This window comes from Bos taurus, chromosome 13 (genome assembly GCF_002263795.3).
Source record: "Bos taurus isolate L1 Dominette 01449 registration number 42190680 breed Hereford chromosome 13, ARS-UCD2.0, whole genome shotgun sequence".
Classification (NCBI taxonomy): domain Eukaryota; kingdom Metazoa; phylum Chordata; class Mammalia; order Artiodactyla; family Bovidae; genus Bos; species Bos taurus.
Window position 1 is genome coordinate 74280373 of NC_037340.1, and position 20909 is coordinate 74301281.

Consider the following 20909-nt stretch of genomic DNA (forward strand, 5'->3'; position numbering starts at 1 on the left):
TAGGGGTCTTGCTTTTGTATCCCTTCAGCCAGTCTTTGTCTTTTGCTTGGGGCATTCAACCCATTTACATTTAAGGTAATATTGATAAGTATGATCTTGTTGCCATTTACTTTGGTTTTTTTGGGTTCGAGTTTGTACACCCTTTCTGTGTTTCCTGTCTAGAGAAGATCCTTTAGCATTTGTTGGAGAGCTGGTTTGGTGGTGCTGAATTCTCTCAGCTTTTGCTTGTCTGTAAAGCTTTTGATTCCTCCTTCATATTTGAATGAGATCCTTGCTAGGTACAGTAATCTAGGTTGTAAGTTTTTCTCTTTCATCACTTTAAGTATGTCCTGCCATTCCCTCCTGGCCTGAAGAGTTTCTATTGAAAGATCAGCTGTTATCCTTATTGGGAATTCCCTTGTGTGTTATTTGCTGTTTTATCCTTGCTGCATTTAATATTTGTTCTTTGTGTTTGATCTTTGTTAATTTGATTAATATGTGTCTTGGGGTGTTTTGCCTTAGGTTTATCCTTTTTGGGACTCTCTGGGTTTCTTGGACTTGGGTGGCTATTTCCTTTCTCATTTTAGGGAAGTTTTCAACTATTATCTCCTCAAGTATTTTCTCATGGCCTTTCTTTTTCTCTTCTTCTTCTGGGACTCCTATGATTTCTGAAGTTGTCCTCCTTTCTTTTAATTCTTTTTTCTTTTTCCCTCTCTGCTTCATTTATTTCTACCATTCTATCTTCTACCTCACTTATCCTATCTTCTGCCTCCATTATTCTACTGTTGGTTCCCTCCAGAGTGTTTTTGATCTCATTTATTGCATTATTTTCATTATTGATTGACTCTTTTCTATTTCTTCTAGGTCCTTGTTAAACATTTCTTGCATCTTCTCAATCCTTGTTTCCAGGCTATTTTTCTGTAACTCCATTTTGTTTTCAAGATTTTGGATCATTTTTACTATCATTATTCTGAATTCTTTTTCAGGTAGACTCCCTATCTCCTGCTCTTTTATTTGGTTTCATGGGCATTTATCATATACCTTTACCTGCTGAGTATTTCTCTGCCTTTTCACCTTGTTTATATTGCTGTGTTTGGAGTGGACTTTCTGTATTCTGGCAGTTGATGGTTCCCCTTTATTGTGGAGATTCCTCACTGTGGGTGGGGTTGGACGGGTGGCTTGTCAAGATTTCCTGGTTAGGGAAGTTTGCGTGGGTGTTCTTGTGGGTGGAGCTGGATTTCTTCTCTCTGGGGTGCAGTGAAGTGTCCAATAGTGAGTTTTGAGATGTCTATGGGTTTGGTGTGACTTTGGGCAGCCTGTATATTGAAGCTCAGGGCTATGTTCCTGTGTTGCTGGAGAATTTGTGTGGTATGTCTTGCTCTGGAACTTGTTGGCTCTTGGGTGGTGCTTGGTTTCAGTGTAGGTATGGAGGCTTCTGGATGAGCTCTTATCGATTAATGTTCCCTGGAGTCAGGAGTTCTCTGGTGTTCTCAGGTTTTGGACTTAAGCCTCCTGCCTCTGGTTTTCAGTCTTATTCTTACAGTAGCCTCAAGACTTCTCCATCTCCTTTCGAAGACAATGAGCTGCCTTTTGGGTGCCTGACGTCTTCTGCCAGCATTCACAAGTTGTTCTGTGGAATTTGCTCAGCGTTCAAATGTTCTTTCGATGCATTTGTGTGGGAGAAAGTGGTCTCCCCATCCTATTCCTCCACCATCTTAGGACCACCTCCACTTTCATCTAATTAACATAGATGATGTGGCAAAGAATTCGGGTGTGATTTCATGAATGTAAAATCATATTTATCAAGAAAAGGAGACAGGTCCCAGCAGTTCCAGCTGAGAGAGGAGGGGCAGGGTCCAGGCACCCCGGTTACAGAAGGTTCTGGAGGTGATGGTGGGGTGGCGGATAAAGGTGAGGATGCAGCGAGAAAGAAGGTTAGGACAAGATCCTGGATTCACTCCAGTCATGAGGAGCTTTTCTCCTGCATTCCTTCCTTCCTCCCTCCAATATTCATGGGCTGTAACCTTTGTGCCAGGAACTGTGCAAAGTTCTAGGGACAAAGAGAAGGCTTGCTCTCATGGTGCTTAGAGAAAACTGGATGAGACAGAAATAAAGCAAGCAGGCCCATAGCGGGAAGGAAAGAGGCAGATTTCTGCTGAGAATGGAAAGGTTGAGAAGGAATAGGAGGAGGCAGAACTTTTTCAGAAGCAGCCAGAGCCCAACCTGGGAGGTTCTTCTTTGACCTTCAGCATCTCCGGGGAGTACAGTCCACAGGTTCTCTGAAAGGAGAGAGGGTTTTGCTGACTGACATCTCTGAAGACCCAGACATGGACACCATACACGCTGACCATCCCAGAAATATGCAACCACAGTCCTCCTAGGACCGAGGTGACCAACAAAGAGCAAATGAATTTTGCAGGTTAGGTGGGGCTCTCAGGAGCACTGTGACCTCCTCTCCAGAGTGACTGACTCAGTGTTCCCATCTGAAAAATGGGAACATGTGAGTAGAACCAGATTATGATGATGGGGCTTCTAGGGGTGACCTTTTGTCACACTGGCCCATGGAGGACATGCCTTGTTCGTGGATACTACAGCCACTTCTCCAGGGAGGCATCGAGGAGAAAAGTCACTGGGGGGTTGTGAGGGGTGTGTGGTCCCCTGAGCTCTATCTCTTTCCCCTGCCCTTCCCCCACCTCCATGCCCTGCCCCCTGTCTTACCCCAAGATATGATACCACTACCACAGATCCTCATGCAGTCTTCCTCCATTTTAAAGTTTTTGTTCTTAGTGTTGCAGCTGCCATGTACAAAGGTCTCAGAGAACCTGGACTTGGAAATGTAGAAGCGGTTGATTATTTTGGCCTTGCTGGGACTCTTGCAGAAGGCCAGGCAGAAGTTAGGTTGCAGGGCTGCAGACACGGAAGGGTCAGAGAAGAGGATGGTCATCAAAGCTCAGTCTACAAGATGAACAACTGAAATCCCCAGTTTGTTTGCAATAGAGAGTGGTAGGGGTGCAGGGAGGTGAAATGCGAACAGGTTGTTTGATGCTCTACTTCCAGGACATTATCATTAATGTGGTTAGGCATGACAATGATAGGATGATATTGTAAATAATTCCATATTGTTACTGAATATTTATAGACGAATTGGCATGATGCCATTGATTAACATCAAAACACATCTAAAAAGAGGATACATTTTAAGAATACTCTCCATATGTTGATAATGATTGGAGTTGGACAAATGTCCATAGGTTTATAATACTATTTTCTGTACATACATGTATGGTTGAAAGTTTTAACCATTGAAAAAAAGTGAGAAGGTGTCATGCTATAATGGAGAAAGGCATGGAAGAAAACACACCAGTGTGTTCACTTTGGTTACATCATGGGCACAGGAATATTTGAATATTGAGGAAATACTGACATTGCGACTTTGATAAGAAGCATTAATTTGGTCTTCACATCCCATTCCCACCACAAAGCTCCTAAGTGTTAGTCGCTCAGTCACGTCTGACTCTTTTCAAAGCCATGGACAGCAGCCTGCCAGGCTCCTCTGTCCATGGGGACAGAGGGTTGCCACGTCCTTCTCCAGGGGATCTTCCCGAGCCAAGGATCAAACCAATGGCATTGTCTCCTGCAGTGGCAAGAGGATTCTCTACCACTGTGCTACCTGATTAGGTGGTCATATTTTTCACTCCCACTTTCCCCCTCTCCCCATCCCCACACGGGGAGGTTGAATCTATCACAAATGGCTAAATACTTAATGATTCATGAGGTGTGATGAAGCCTCCACAGAAACCTCAGCAGAGCAAGTCATTCACGTTATTCAAGAGAACTAAGATCAACCCAGGGATCAACACATATACACACTCCAACATGACTCACGTGGACCACTGCAGCAGCTTGCCCAGGGGCCTCTCTCTCTGCCCTTGGCCCCCTAGAGGCCACTCTCCACACTGCCGCCACAGGGACCCTGTTACAACCGGAGTCCTATCCCATTGCTCGCTTGACCAATCCCTCATGACTCCCAGCTCTCTCAGAGTCAAATTCGGATTCTTACAAACTCCTGTAAGGCTCCTCACGACCTGTCCCCATGGCCTCTCTGCCTCATCCCCTTCCACTCCTCTCCCCTCCAGCCACTCTGGTCCTGGCTGCTGCTCAAACACACCAGGCTCATTTTTAGCAGCCTCTACTCAATATCTTCTTATCACAGAGGGTTTCTCTGACCCTGTACAGCCTCCTGTATCCACATACTCTCTTTCTTCATGACACTCATCACCACCTGCCATAGGATTTCCCCCTTTTTTTGTTTATCACCCTCTCAGATGTCATATTATTTTACTATATTTTGTTTACAGCTGCCTCCCTATTTCAAGAAATATGGCTTTTGAGGAAAGAAAGCAGAAGGATTTAATGAATATTTGTCAAAGGAATAAATCTCCCTTTTCATATTCATGCCAAGTGTATTGAAGAGACTGGATATAATAAAATTCATATTATCTGATGATGACGCCTGTCTATATAATTATGAGTATACTTATAACTTTATATATCCTGATAGGAAAATAAAATAAGAGCCTGACTGGGCAAGAAGAAGGGCATTAGTGAAGTGGAGTGAAAGTCGTTCAGTTGTGTCTGACTCTTTGCGACTCCATGGCCTATACAGTCCACGGAATTCTCCAGGCCACAATACTGGAGTGGGTAGCCTTTCCCTTCTCCAGGGATCTTCCCAACCCAGGGATTGAACCCAGGTCTCCCACATTGCAGGCAGATTCTTTACCAGCTGAGCCACAAGGGAAGCCCAGAAGGGCATTGAGTCTTGACTGATATTTTACCAGCCTGGAAAAAGCAGTCTTGGCCCCAATGAGCAGACTCATGGAAGTACTGCATTACCGGGAGCCAGCATGGGAGATCCCACCCATGACAAGGTCACGCGGAGGAGACCTGACAGGCAAGGTGGATCAGGACTCGAGGGACTCCCTGGACTTGCTCGAGCGTCTACCCTGAAACCAAAGTCTGTCTGTCTACTGTTTACTATATTATACTTTTCACCAACTCTTCTGACATCGCTACTGCTAAGTCACTTCAGCCATGTCCGACTCTGTGCGACCCCATAGACGGCAGCCCACCAGGCTCCCCTGTCCCTGGGATTCTCCAGGCAAGAACACTGGAGTGGGTTGCCTTTTCCTTCTCCAATGCATGAAAGTGAAAAGTGAAAGTGAAGTCACTCAGTTGTCTCCGACTCCTAGTGACCCCCATGGACTGCAGCCTACCAGGCTCCTCCGTGCATGGGATTTTCCAGGCAAGAGTACTGGATTGGGGTGCCATTGCCTTCTCCATTAACAGGGGGCTATCCCCGACCACCTTTCTCTGAAGAAAATCAACTTAGGGCTCTAATTAATAAGTCTCCTGGGCTTGAAAGGAGTATTTCCATTCTAACCCCTCTGTTAGCATTCTAGCCTGCTTGGCAGGTTTATCCATATTCTTGCAACTAACACACATGATTGTTCACAACATCCCAACCATAACCTTTGAGCCGTAAAAAAGTTTTATTAAAATAATACTGCATTGTTGAGCCAAAGTTTGCTACCAAGTTTCCTTATCCCTTACCCAATGTGTGCCTGGGAGTGCATTAGTTAATATAATTAGAATGTAAGAAAAACAAGAAGTAGCCTTGGCATTAGCAACATAAGACCCTTGAGTTAATAAGTTCTTTCTTTGTTGTAACCCACTGCACCTTTGCTCCATAAGAATGTAACTTTGTTTTCTGAGGGGGACACAGATTAGAAAAATAAAGAAAAAACACTTTAAGGGAAAAAACAAGTTTTCTGGTTGACCAGCCTTTATCAGGAAAGAGTCATAAAATGTTAGCAGACCACAGGGCCAGAAGATAATGTACATAACATAAGACCCTTGTAAATGGAAAGGTATGCAGGAAATGTCCTGGTTTCGATAAAGGTAAAACTGATGGAATGTTGAGCTGACTCTGTATGACCCTGCATCTTTCATTTCTGGAAATGTGTAACTCAGGGTATAAAAGCTCCTTTTGGAAATAAAGCTGCAGACCTTGTTCCACCTAAGCTTGGTCTCCTCATGTCATTCTCTCTCTCTCTCTTTCTCTCTCTTTTCAGGCTGATCCCCTGGAGGGGCAGAGGGTCTCTGAGTTCACTTTTTTGCCCGGGCTTCTAAGACCCTCTACAGAAGGCGCTCTGCATCTTCGCCCCATCGAGAGGGCGCCTGAGGCCTCCGTGAACAGAGCAAGTCCCATGTCAGGGGCTTTATTGGCTTTCTGTGTAAACCAAGGAATATCAGCCTTTTTCTCTCTCCTTTTACTTTCATCTCTCTTGCTGACACCGTTCATCCTGAGGGTATCCCTGGATCCTGCTGGGGCTGGACCCTGGCACTGCATTTCTTGCTCTGCCTGCAAGTTGTCTCTGGAAGGAAGACACTCAGCTGTCACTCAACTCTCTGATTAATTTCATAACAGATAAATGATTGTTATCTGGCACTTGTTTCTTTGGGGGGAGGTGGTACGGTTTAGTCTTTCAAACTAAAACATTTTGGCAGAATGGACATCATGGACCATGACTGTGTAAACTCTATATTCATGACTGGCAATCCTGTCAATGGACAAGGAAATGGCAACCCACTTCTTGCCTGGGAGTGAGTACTCTTGCCTGGGAATCCCATGGACAGAGGAGCTTGACAGGCTATGGTCCATAGCGTTGCAAAGAGTCAGACACAACTTAGGGACTGAATACAATGCCTTTCAAAAAACTCATGTAATCTGTTCCCCACCATTCAGGTGAGTAAACTGCAGATAATTTGCCCCAGGACACATAGAATGTAGGTGGTAGCATCAGAACTAGACAATATCCTGTCATAGCCCATTTAATAAACTACCTGATTCTGCCAGGAATTCTGAAAATGCAGAGAACTGGTAAAGGTTTCTGAGTGCACTGTTCCTAACACAGTAGTCCCCTGTCCCTGAATCTCACCTCAGACCCAAATGATAAAGAAGACTGAGTCTGGGTTATTTCCCTGACACCAGACATGGGGGGGGGGGTCTCTACCAAGAGCGACTGATTCCCCCACACTAGCTGGGGGAATTCCCTTCTGACACTAAATCCACAGAGGTGACCCAGAGGCCACGGGGTGAGGACTCCCTCCCTGCAGGTGGCCCACACTTCAGGTATTGATCACAAGTTCCAGGGTCTCTCATAAGGGTGACCAACTCACTATAAATTCATAGATTCCATGACCCACCTTCCATGTTCAGCAATTTATTAGAACCATTCACAGAACTCAAGAAAGCCTTTTACCCCGGGACAGCCAAATGGAGAGAATAGGACAAATGGGGAACCAAGGGTGCAGAGGTTCCAAGGTCTCTCAGGACTCTCCCCACCTCACAATCCCTTTGTGTGTTCAGCTCCCCTGAAGGTCTCAGAATCCAATGTTTTGGGGTTTTTCACTGAGGGTTGGAGCTAGGCAAGTTAATTGAATCATTGGCCATTGGTGATTGAACTCAATTTCAGTACCCTCACCTCTGCCCATAGGCAATGGAGGTTGGTAGTTCTAACCCTCTAATCATTTGATGGTGTCTACTGGGATCCAGTCCCATCCAGACATTGTCTAGGATCCCATCCTTGACTCATATCATGACTTACAGAAAAACAGCAAATCCCAAGAGTTTCAGGAGGCCTGAAGCACTAACCAGGACACAAATAAATAATAAAGGTGGATCTTGTTATTATACGACACTGAGGTTTAGGAAAAAGATAGTGACCAGGAAAAGAGAGTCTCAGAAGTAGGGTCTCTGATCTGGTTCAGTGAGGTGGGATACTTTTGTTTAAAAGCTGAACATGTAATAACATGTCCATTTGTTAGTGTCCCAGAAGAAATCAGAGAGGGTTGGCTGCACTCACATCAGCCCTGCTCCCCAGCCCCTTCCATGGACTCCCCTCATCACCCCCACCCCCAGCCTAGAGAGGAAAGGTGAGCATGGACTTACCCTGGGCCTGGTTTCTGGTTTCACCCCCTGGGTTGTCCCCAAGGACTAGAAGCGCTGCAAAGAGACAGAGCTGGCTCAACTTCGTGGCCTTGCAGGAAGACATCTGAGGGAAGCTGGGGGTTGATGGAGCTTCTCTAACCTGAGCTGAGGAGTGGATACAGGTGACAAGGAGGGGAGTGGGGAAGGGGAGGAGCTGAGGTCAGGCTCGTACAGTGTAATCTCCCCACATGGCCAGAACCCCTGCTGAGGCCTGCTGGGGCCAAATGCCCCAATATCCGCATTTCTGAAACTCGACCTCGCCTGTGGGTCTTGTGAAAACAGATTGTGATTCCACAGGTGCAAATTTTGCTCACTTTGTCACTGATGGAGCATCCCAGGACCTAGAGCAGTGCGTGGCATGGAATGGATTGTCAGTGAACAGAGGAGAGCAGACCAACAGGCAGGTAAGCGCACAGCCGTGTGTGAACTCAGGTCCTCCTTTGCAGCCTCCTGCAGGACTCTTCACACCTGGGCATCAATGCCCTTCACCCCCACACCTCAACCCCACCCACTTTAGAAGGTGTGACACAGGTAAGGTTTCTGCAACCATTGTGGCAGCATCTCTACTGGACAGACACCAGCTCTTTAGCTGGCAGTGGTCCAGGCAGATGGTGAGTCGGGCAGAAGAGCATGTCTATCTGGAGCACAGACTCTGCTTTTCTGGGGAGAGGAGAATAAGAGGAGCAGGACATGTCTCCGCAGTATGACCACCCCCTGCCCCTCACTTTGTTTCACAAGCAGGAGAGCTTGCCTGCCCTGAGTGTACCATGGGGGACTTTGGAAGATCGTCTGCAACATCCCCCCAACTCTGGTCTCCCCACCAGTGGCTTTGAGATCAGAGGATTTCATTTTGAGTCCCAGCTCTGCCTTTGCATAACTTTGTGACCTGGGGCCAGAAATTTCTTTTGTCTTCACGTGTTACACACGATCCTGCGGCTCATATCACAGGGTTGCTGTGAGAGCAATGGAAGCCAGAGACATATATTCCTTCTCTGTAAAGTCAAAGTCTTTTGTAATAATAATAATAATGAGTGCCAGGCTGGGCTCCCTGCTATTGTACAGCAGAAACCAACCATAAAATCTAAGGCAATGATTAAATAAATTAAAAAAATATAAAGTTACTATAAAAAAAAATGGTAAGGCTCCATTAAAAAAAAAAATGAGTAATTGTGACAGTTAACACTTGACTCCTTTGATCAGAGGGTCAGATAAAGGTAAGGTGGGGTGGGAAAAGGGCTTGACCTGGGTGAGATCACTCACTGAAGCAAGAGGGCTTTCGGTTACCTCTGAGGAAGAAGGAGATCTATTTGAAAGAGAGACTTTGACTCCACTCTGACACTGGGGGAACTTCCTGACCATAAACTTCTAGAAGATGACACTACAACAATCAATGCTATTTTTTCCTTTCTTTACCACAGTCGACAGAGAATTTAAAGAGCAGTCAGGAGCAGAGGAAACTAAAACTCTGTGTGCTTCTAGACACTTTGCTTTAGTCCCTGGTGTTCAAGGAACTTTAGCAGCGTAATCAACATGGTTCTCAAAAATCACCACAATATTGTAAAGTAATTAGACTCCAATTAAAATAAATTATTTTTTTAAAGTACCCAAACCTGGGGATTGCTTAAAACAGACACCAGCATCCTCGTTCACAAAGAAAGAATCTGTGATTCAGAGAGGTGAAGTGACTGGCCCAAGATCACAGAGCAACATAGTGAGTTATGAAGCCAATCTTTTCTCCTTAATACTAAATCATTTTTTATTAACTGTTATAAATTAATAATTTTTCACAATAACTAAGCAACATATTTTTATGTTATTACTCTTACTATTAACAGATCTGACATTCATTAAAAGGTTACTCTTGTCAATACCTATACAAAGCATTTAACAGAGATAATATCTTTTCAATCCTCACCACAATTTTATGAGATTGATAGAGATAGAGAAAAACAACCTCTGAGTTTTAAGACCTGACCGGGCACCCCAGTGGGCCTTATGCTCTCCTGTTGAACATAAACATTTCACAAAACTTCAACATCAGACAAGGCCTTTCTGTGTCCATGATGTGTGCTAAGTTGCTTCAGTCATGTCCAATTCTTTGTGACCCCAGATTCCTCTGTCCATGGGGATTCTCCAGGCAAGAATACTGGAGTGAGGGGCGATACCCTCTTCCAGGGAATCTTCCCGAGCCAGGGATGGAACCTACATCTCTTATGTCTCCTGCATTGGCAGATGGGTTCTTTACCACAAGTGCCAGATGGATTAAGACCAAAATAAGCCACTCAGTAATCAAGTTTGAGCACAGACAAAAGTAGCTAAATTACACAAAGCACCAATATGACTGAGCACCTTCCTATCTTGAATGACAGCTACTTCCTATCTTAAATGACAGCTACTTAGACCCATTGAGCTCTAACCTCTATCTAGTCTTCCTTTCTGAGAGTTAAGATATCCAGTCAGAGAATAGTCCCACTTCTCACCAACATCCAGAGCAAAGCCAGCTTCCTGAAACCCTCCCCAAAATAACCTAACACAAGCCCACATCTTGTCAGTTCTTCCTAAAATCCTCATAAAGAGAAGTCATGTGGTTTCCCAGGGGGTGTAATGAGTACAATTCGTTCAACTAGCACAGGAGCATTTTGGGTGATCTGTGGTTGGAGACACTGACAGGTATAAGCATTCTCATTTATTACGTAAAGAGAGTGAAACTCAGAGACATTGAGAAGTCTCCCCAAGACTTCAAAGTAGTGAGGACAGAACCAGCTCTCTAAAGGTCTCTTGTTTCTTTTTAAAAAACAAAACAAAACAAAACTGCTGTTTGAAGTCTCTAGGCCTCAATTGTCTCATCTGTAATGGGAATTTAGGTTTTGTTGTATAAATGTTGCTCAAGCTCACATCATCCCCTAAGGCAGTAACATGAAAACACTATTAAACTGGCCCCATTTGGGCAAGCTGGGACGTCCTTTAAATGGGTACCCAGAATGAGTGAAGTCGCTCAGTCGTGTCCAACTCTTTGCGACCCCATGGACTGTAGCCTACCACGCTCCTCCGTTCATGGGATTTTCCAAGCAAGAATACTGGCGTGGATTGCCATTTCCTTCTCCAGGAAATCTTCCCGACCGGGGATTGAACCCAGGTCTCGTGCATTGTAGGCAGATGCTTTACCGTCTGAGCCACCAGGGAAGTATAGGACTGCAGTATAGGAGGTAATATTTCCACCTCGGGCAGGGGGACCCCAACATCTCGTGGCATGGGGCACCCTGGAACTGTGGCTGTGCCGGACACTCCTCTGCTGGAGGGCGGCACCGCGCCGTCCATCAGTGAGGACGCTGAAACTGTATCAAACAGCAGCGACGGACGGGCCTCCCCCCACGATGTCTTGGGGACCATCTTTGTCCGGAAAGTGGGGGCTTTTGTCAACAAGCCCATCAGCCAGGTGACCCTGACCAGTTTGGATATACCCTTTGCCATGTTTGCTCCCAAGAACCTGGAGCTGGAGGATGCGGATCCCATGGTGAATCCGCCAGATTCCCCAGAGACTACATCTCCTCTCCAGGGCGGCCTGCACTCTGATGGCTCCAGCGAGGGCAGCAGCGGCCATACCCAGGACGACTTCGTCATGATCGACTTTAAACCAGCTTTTTCTAAAGACGATATCCTTCCGATGGACTTGGGGACCTTTATCGTGAATTTCAGAACCCGCCTCAGCTCAGCAGCCTCTCCCTCAACATCGGGGCCCAGTCCATGGCCGAGGACCTGGTACGGAAGCCCCTTGGCCGCCACCTCGCCCTCTGGCCTCCTGGCCTCCTTCCATGGCCATTCCTGCTCCGCAGGCCTGGAGAGTTCTTCCCGCTGCTCCCCCACGCCCACACCTCCCATCTTGCGGTCAGTCACAGGACAAGACGGTTGAACCATTACCTTCCTGCGATCGCACTCGAGATTTGCATTGCGCTCCGCGGTCACTATCTTGAATTTGCTTGCGCTTATTTCCTCCTTTTCTCTGCACTCTCATCCCAGCAGTTCTCACACTCTCCTGTTGTTTGCCTGATGTCCTCTACTTGCTGATGCCACTCAGCCAGGTTGCCTAAGTAGCTCTTGCCATCAGCTGTCCAGCTTGCCAGGCGGGTGCCAGGGACACAGGGCGGAGGCAGCAGGAGGACTGAGTGGTGGTGTTCTTGCCCTTTGCTCACTCATCCCCGTGCTCCCAAGTTCAGCCAGGTGTCCTGATACTCACTGTAAATGGTACCCAGTGGAGTCTTAAAAAGTTGTCCCATAATCCCTGGCAACCAGGGGGCCTTATAATCCCCTAGAAGAGTGATGCATCCTGGGAAATACTTCCCTGAGCCATGGACCCATGCTCACCATCTACTCCTACCCCTTCCTCTCTGTCATCTTCATTCATTCGTTCATATTCCCACAGTATCTGATTTCCTTGTGTGTACTAAGTCAGTCAGTCATGTCTGACTCTTTTTGTGACCCCATGTACTGTAGCCTGCCAGGCTCCTCTGTCCATGGGATTCTCCAGGCAAGAACATTGGAGTGGGTTGCCTCACTCTTGCCCAAATGGGGGAAGCAATTCAGAGGGTGAATTGGGACCTCTGATCCTACTGACTAGCCTTCCCTTTTTCCACTAACCTCTTTCCTCCTACTCAGTAATGGGGCATCCTGAGGGCCCCATGGGACATCCTGTCAGCCTCTGCATAAATTGTCAGAAGTGGGGAAGAGGGATTCCCCAAACTTTGAGGACTAATATTCTGAAGCTGATAGAGGGGACTCAGCAAGTATTGCACAAAAATCTAAAAGATAATTTTTTTTTTTTTTTTGCCACACCACATGGGATGTGGGATCTTAGTTCCCCAACCAAGGGCTGAAACTATGACCCCTGCAATGGAAGCATGGAGTCCTAACCCCTGGACCACCGGGGAAGTCCCCCTAAAAGACCGTTGTGGGAAAGAGGGAAATTACCTTGATTGCCATCTCCAAGTCTCTGTTAGGGCTGTTTTAGGAAAAAACAGTAGAATGGGTCAGTTGGTTTCCTGAAATTAGAGTCAGGACAGAAATGACAAGGTGGGTCAGAGGGAAGGGAGGGGCTTTTACTGGTTGAATGCGACAAAGGATTGTTCTCATGATGAATGCTGTCACCTGGCACCTGCTGCCCACGTGATAGTGAACTCCCTATAAGAGGAGATATCAAAACTGAGGCTGCCTGAGAGTTACCTCCAATGAAATGCTAGCTTTTAATTATTCAGAAGCCTTCCTCAGATCTTCTTCCAGCACCAAGTCCCTCATTATACCAACATCTCCACACCTACATTACTCAACTCTGATGGATCTGTTTCTCAGGGAGGCTAAAGGCAGGTGCTAAGGGCAAGCTAAAGGCAGCCTCACTCCTCTCAGGAGTTGGAATTGGAGGGGGGAGCAGGAAGTTCAAGCTGTGGGGCCAGGGCTCTTGTGTAAAGAAGGAGGTTCCCCCACACCCTGTGATGTTTCTGCCATGTAATTTCTCCAAGGATGCCTGAGGCCTTAGGAAGACAGATACCTCATTAGGGGCAGCTTCTGGGTCAAGAGGCCTCCAGCCTGGACCAGATGGAGGGAGGATAGCCAGAAAGAGAAGGACACTGGGAGAGATAGCCAGAGGCAGACAGATAGATGAGAGATGAGCAAGGAGGAAAGATTTTCTGTTGTCAGTGTGAGAGGTAGGCTTTCTGCTGCTCCCTGGTCTCAGATGGACAGACTGAGGCAGGAAGAGGGGCAGGGTCAGAAGGCTTTCTAAACTAGAATCCTCGTTGTACCATCTGTTGTTCATGTGTCCTGAGCAAGTGACTTCACCTCTTGAGGCTCGGCTTTCTCCTTGACAAAATAGGATGAGAATCACAGATGTTGTAGGATTGACATGAGGCTAAATGAAATCATGCATGTGGAATGTCTCAGGAGAGAGTAGACCCTCCACTCACAGTGGCTTGTTTAGTGAGTTACTGGCTATTGATGCCCTTCTGTCCTGGGGCAGCTCAGTATTGACAGCTCCTGCCCTTCTCCAGGGAAAGGGTGTCTGTGCAGGACTGCAGCCCCCTGTGTCCTCTCAGCCGATCACCCAGCTCTGTGCCTGCTTGACGTTTGGCTGGACTTGCTCCTGGGGCTTCTGGACGCTGAGCCCAGCTCCCTTCTCCTTGACCCTGGAGCGGAAGCACAGAGTGTGTGTGTGTTTGCGTGAGTGAGTGTTTGCGTGAGTGAGTGTGTGTGTGTTAGTGGGAAGATGCTTGTCTGTGTCTGGGTAGGTCACTGTGTAATGGTGGCTTGGTGCACCATGGCTCTAACTGGGAGTGACTAGATGAGAATGAGTGAAGACATTGTGGGTCTCACCCCTCCCATGTGCCCTGAATTTTACATCTTACAAAGCAACAGAGTGCATGGTGCACAGACTTGAAGTCAGATTCCTGGGATCAAATCCTGTCTCTACCATGTATGATTTTAAGCAAATTTCTTAACTGCTTGTTGCCTTCAATTTCTTCATCTGCAACATGAAGCAATAGTAACAGCTCTTCACCCCCTGTTTTAAGACTACCGTGAGATTAGGTAAGTTAATATGCAGCAAGGGCTTAAGGATAATGCCTGTATCTAGAAGGAGCTAGGTGTTAACTGTCACAATTACTTATTATTATTATTGCTATTACTACACAGGGCTTTGACTTCTCAGGGAGAAGGAATATATATGTCTGTTGCCTCCATTGCTTCCACAGCAACCCTGTGATGTGGTCAGCGCTGATCTCACCTCACACGTAAAGACACGGGGCTCTGGGGGATTTATATCCTCAAGTACAAAGTTAGAAAAGCAGAGCCGGGACTCAAACTGAGGTGCTCTGGTCCCAAAACCCCTGGGGAGAGAGCAGGAGGAAGGGGGTGGTTAAGGGGATCTTCCAAGGTCCCCTGAGGTCCACTCTGGCCTCCCTGTGTGTGAAGCCAGGTGAGGGCCAGCAGGTGGCCAGGCTGTGGAGACATGTTCAGCCCCCTTCTTCCCCTTTGCCCCCTCCCCTTACTCCCTTTCCTTCCCAGACAACAGGCTTTGTGCCACAGATACGGAAGCTCTTCCTCTAGCTCAGCCTCTGCCTGGAAGAGGGCCAGGTAAGCAGTATACATCCAGGCAGCTGAGATGCTGCCTCAATAGTCGCAGAAAGGTGTCTCTGTAGTCTGAGTCAAGTGATAGTGGGGGCACCGATGCCCAGAGGTGATGAATCTGCAGGAGACTGAAAAGGAGGACTTCAACTAACATACTGCTGTTCACTTATCCATCTTTTGATTCACTCTCATCCACTCACAGACCATCCATCACAGGCCATGCCCTGCCCTAGGTGCTGGGATGCTCCCTGAGTGACCATATTGGACAAGATTCCACCTGTGGAATGACAATCTGTCTTTCCACCAGACCCACAGGCAGAGTCAAGTCTGAGAAATGCTGTTACTGGGCATTTGGCCCTAGCAGGCGGAAACAGGAAGTCTGATTCTGTAAGGAGATTACAGACTGTTCAAGCCTGACCCCAGATCTTGCCTTTCCTCTCCCCTCCTTATCTCCTGCTCCCACCCTTCACCTGGGGTATGAAAAGCACAGTCAACCCCCAGCTTTCCCCAGGAGCCCTCCTTGCAAGGCCATGAAGATGAGCCGGCTCTGCCTCTCAGTAGCCCTTCTGGTCCTCCTGGGCACCCTGGCGGCCAGCACTCCAGGGTGTGACACCAGCAACCAGGCCAAAGGTAAGTCTTGGCTCACCTCTCCTCTAAAAGTTGGGGTGGGGAGGAAGGGAGTCCACAGAAGGCACAGGAGAGTAGGGGTGGGGTGAGTGTTGTCAACCCTCTCTGGATTTCTTCTTATAAATTGGGCAGTTTTCATTCTAGGGACATTTTTTGACTCTCAATAAATATCATTGCATGTTAAGTTTTGGGGGAAAAAAGCATTCCACCTGACTCTACCAGATCAGGGACCTCATCTCTGAGACTCTCTATTCCTGGGCACTGCCTTGCCCGTGCACCTCACATAGCATCATACAAAATCCATATTTGATCCTTGTCTCGATTCATGCCCCAGGCCTCCTGAAACGCTAGGAATTCACTGTATTTTTGTAAGTCATGAGATGAGTGAAGGATGGGACCTTAGATAGTGTCTGGACGGGACTGGATTCTAGAACGTGCTGTCAGGTGATTAAAGGGTTAGAACCATCAACCCTGTCCCTCTGGGGAGAGGAGAAGTACTGTGTTCAGTCAACAATGGCCAATGATTCTATCAAATTACCTACCTCCAATCCTTAATCAAAACTCATACACACTGGGTTCAGAGAGCCTCGGGGGAGGTGCAAACATCAAGGGATTGTGAAGGGGGAAAGTCTTAAGAGGGTCTGGAGGATCAGCACCCCCAAGTCCCCATTTGACCGATATTTCTTCTCCATTTGTCTGTCCCTGCATTTTATGCTTTATAACAACTGAGGACAGTAAGTAAAGGGTTTTTTAGAGTTCCATGAATGACTCTAATAAGTTATTGAACATGAGAGATGGGTCATGGAACCTCTGAATTTAGAGCCAATTGATCACACGTGTAAGTGACCGCAGAAATTGTTATCAACCCTTGAAGTGTGAGTGAAACTCAGGGAGCCAAACCCCACCCTGGGACCCCATGGGGTCGCAAAGAGTCAGACATGACTGAACGACTTCTCTCACTCACTCACCTGATTCTACCAGGAATTCTGATAATGCAGAGAACTGGTAAGGAGTTCTGACTGTTCTGCTTGATTAAATGGGTTGTAACAGGATAGTGTCTTGTCCTGATCCTAGCATTCATATGGTGTGTGTTCTGGGGCAAGTCATCTGCAGTTTCTTCACCTGAACAGGGGGACCAGGTTACATGAGTTTCTTAAAAGATTACCAGTCATGAGTATGAAGAGTTTACACTTTCCTGATCAATGACGTCCATTTCCCATCAAAATATTTTAGTCCAAAAGACTCATCTATCTAATGTAGATCATTTTCTCACCACCCCTCTAAAAAATGTATCTTTCAGATATGATCATTTCTCTATTATGAAATTAATCAGAGAGTTGAGTGACAGCTGAGTGTCTTCCCTCCAAAGGCAACTGCAGGAAGAGCAAGAAATGCAATACTTTTCTATGAGTTTGCTCGTGGGGCCAAGACTGCTTTTTCCAGGCTGGTACAATATTAATCAAAACTCAAAGGTATTCTTCTTTCCTCCTGGCCAGACTATTATTTTATTTTCCTATCAAGATATAGAAAGTTAGAAGTAGACTCATAATTATATAGGCAGGCCTCATCATCAAATAGACTAACAAGAATTTTATTATATCTGCCTTTTCAATGACTGTGCACTTGGCATGAGGATGAAATGGGAGATTTATTCCCTTGATAAATATTCATGAAATACTTATGCTTTTTGTCCCTAAAAAGCATATTTCTTGATATAGGAAAACAGCTGTAAACAAAAGGTAGTAAAATAATATGCATTCTAAGAGGGATACAGACAATAAAGATGGGGGGAATTCCTATACCAGGTCATGATGAGTGTCATGAGGAAGGTGAGTTATGGGGATTCAGGATGCTGTAGAGGATCAGGGAAACCCTCTGTGATGAGGAGACATTAAGCAGAAGCTGCCAAAAAGGAGCCTGGTGTGTTTGAGCAGCAGCCAGGACCAGGGTGGCTGGAGCTGAGTGGGTGAGGGGAGGGGAGTGGAAGGGGATGAAGCAGAGAGGCCATGGGGGCAGGTCATGAGGAACCTTCTAGGACTTTATAAGGATAAAAATTTGACTCTGAGAGAGCTGGGAAACCACTGAGGGACTGGTCGTTGGAACAACGAGATAGGACTGGAGTTTTAACAGGGTCCTTGCGACTGCAGTGTGGAGCGTGGCCTCTAGGGGGCGAAAAGCAGGGACAGGGGGCCCCTGGGCAGGCGGCTGCAGGGGTCCAGTGAGCTATGATGGAGAATATATACCTGTGTTGTTCCCTGGGTTGATTCCAGTTCTCTTGAATAACCTGAATGACTTGCTATATTAAGATATCTGGGGAGGCTTCATCACAAATCATGATTCATTAAATCTTTAGTCATTTGTGATTGATTCAACCTCCAATCCCTCTCCCCTTCCTGAGATGTGGATACAATGAAAGAAGTAGGAATGAAAATTCCCACACCCAACTCAGGCAGTTGTTTCCCCTGACAACTTATCCCCATTCTTGGCTTTGCTTGAGGCTTTACAAAACTCATCTCCCTCACATGATAAAGGACTCCCCTTTGTTCTCATCTCTTAGGAAATTCCAATGTTTTAGGAGCTCTGTGGCAGGAATGGGATGCAGACCAAGTTAATATTTCTTTTATAAGTCACAGTATCAATATTTCCTCAATATTCTATTATTCCAGTCTCCATGAGGTAACCAAAGTAAACACCGGTGTGTTTTCTACCATGCCTTTCTCCATTTATGGCATGATTTCCTCACACTTTTGTAATAGTGACGGGTCACGCAGGCCTATCAACCATTGGCTGGCATCCAGGTGGGCACCTTCATCAAGGGATAACTGTAAATGAGCAACCCTTGGTGGTCCAGTTCAGCCATTGCCACTGTCGTTGCCACAGTGGGCTCTTCGCCCTCCCGTTCTTTTGTATAAAAGGAACAGGAATTTATACTGTGGGAAGATGGTTTTCTTGAGACAGTAGCATGCTATCATCTCCGTGGGCCCAATTTCCAATTAAAAATGTTATTCCTAGTTCCAGCAACTCTTCTCCGGATTATTGGCTGGCCCTGAGGTGCGCAGAATGAGACTGGGCTCAGTGATGCTTTCTTTTTTAACGGTGGAAGTTTCAACCACACACATATGTAGAAAACATAGTATTATAAAAGCCGTGGATCCATTGTCCAGCTCCAGTAATTTCTATACATGGAGAGTATTTTTATATGTGTCCCTCTTTTGTGTTACTTTTGAAACTCATCAGTAGCATCATGCTAATTAATGCATAAACATTCATCAATGGCATGTAATTATTTATAATATTGCCCTGTCATTGTCACACCTAACAACATTAATAATAATGTCCTGGAAAGCAGGGTGTCAAAAGGCCTTTTCACGTTTCACACTTCTGCCCGCCCCCCATCACTCTCTATCACAAACTGGTGGTTTTAGTTGTTCATCTTGTAGACTGAGCTGTGATGACCTTCCCTCTTTAACCGAGATCCTCCCATCCCTGCAGCCCAGCGGCCTGACTTCTGCCTAGAGCCTCCATATACGGGTCCCTGCAAGGCCAGAATGATCAGATACTTCTACAACGCCAAGGCTGGGCTCTGCCAGCCCTTTGTATATGGCGGCTGCAGAGCTAAAAGAAACAATTTCAAGAGCTCAGAGGACTGCATGAGGACCTGTGGTGGTGCTATTGGGCCCTGGGGTAAGACAGGGGGCAGGGCAGAGGGAGAGGGGAAGGGCTAGGGAAAGAGGTGGCGCTCAGAAGGCCACACACCTTTCCAAAAAAGTGATTTTTTTCCCTTGTTGCCTCCCAAGAGAAGTTGCAGAAGTATCCGTGGATTGAGCATGTCCTCCATGGACCAGCTTGGTGAAAGGCCACCCCCTAGAAGCCCTGTCATCATAATCTGAGCCTACTCACATGCTCCCATTTTTCAGATGGGAACACTGAGTCAGTCACTCTGCAGAGCAAGTCTGGAGTGCTCCTCAGTGCCCCACCTCAGCCTGGAAAACTCCCTTGTTTATTGTTGGTTATCCTGGTCCTGGGAGGACTGTGGTTGCACATTTCTGGGATGGTCTAGGACCTGTCAGGGTGGACAGTGTCCAGGTCTGGGCCTTCAGAGATGTCATTCAGCAAGTTCCTTTCTTTTTACAGAGAACCTGTGAACTGTGCTCCCCTGAGATGCTGAAGTATGAGGAGGACCCACCCAAGGCTGGCCTCTATCTGCTTCTGAAAAATTTCAGCCTCCTTTTATTTCTTCTCAACCCTCCCCTCCTCAGCAGAAATCTGTCTCTTTCCTTCCTCCACAGGTCCACTTACTTTAGCCCTATCTCATCCAGTTTGCTCTAAGCACCATGAAAGCAAATCTTCCCTTTGTCCCTCACACTTCCCACAATTTCTGGCACAAAGGAGAAGGTCCAGAAATATTGGAGGAAGGAAGGAATGAAGTTCCCCATGACTGGAGCATCTGTAGAGTCTGAGATTTAAATCTGGATTCTTGTCCTAATCTTCCTCCTCACGGCATCCTTACCTTCATCCTCCACCCCACCATCACTGCTCTCCCTCTACTGGCGAAAGTAGAATTTCCATCATCGAGTTTTCAGCTCAGTGGTGGGAGAGGTCTTTTCATGAACGAAACCTCCTCCTCACATTGATTTGAAGGTCTGTGGCTTCAAAGAGTCTGGCCTTATCTTTAAATAAATTCATATTTTAATTAAACTAACTGGAGTGGATTGTGTTGTTTGCAACTAAGAACCTTAACCCATAGGTTCCATGGAAACGGTGGTCTTTCTCATTTAATGCAGATGGGTGGGCAGCTCTCCATCACCTCTCCTCAGACTCAGCCCTACCAAGTAGAAGGAGCCAACCCCTTACACTGACATCTACCTCTTATGGCCGTGCCAGTGTACATGAAAAACTGGATGAGAGACACCTCAACAAGAAAACTTTTGTCCTTCACTTCTTGGGCCAGGTCAAACTTTGGGGTGTGTTATTTCCCTGAATTCTCAGGAGAAAAGAAAGAGCATGAGGCTCAGTTGTCAAGTTGTCCTTAGAACCCCCTTCCCTGTCACTGTTTTGGGATAGGGGACTTCCAAGTCTAGCTAAAGAGGACCAAGCTCACATTTATTGAGCATCGGCCATTTGCCAGGCTCCGTGCTTG

General features: G+C 46.6%; 1 protein-coding gene and 1 pseudogene across 1 annotated transcript; both read left to right on the top strand.

Moving 5' to 3' along the window:
• The first annotated feature begins 11279 nt into the window (after positions 1-11279).
• LOC112449241 (autophagy-related protein 13-like) lies at positions 11280-12094 on the top strand (annotated as a pseudogene).
• Positions 12095-15651: 3557 nt separating this feature from the next.
• On the top strand, positions 15652-20471 carry PTI (pancreatic trypsin inhibitor). Its single transcript, NM_001001554.3, has 3 exons — positions 15652-15772; positions 19262-19453; positions 19904-20471. Exons 1-3 carry the CDS (start codon positions 15673-15675, stop codon positions 19912-19914), a joined length of 303 nt encoding a protein of 100 aa, NP_001001554.2. The 5' UTR covers positions 15652-15672; the 3' UTR covers positions 19915-20471.
• The last annotated feature ends 438 nt before the right edge of the window (positions 20472-20909 follow it).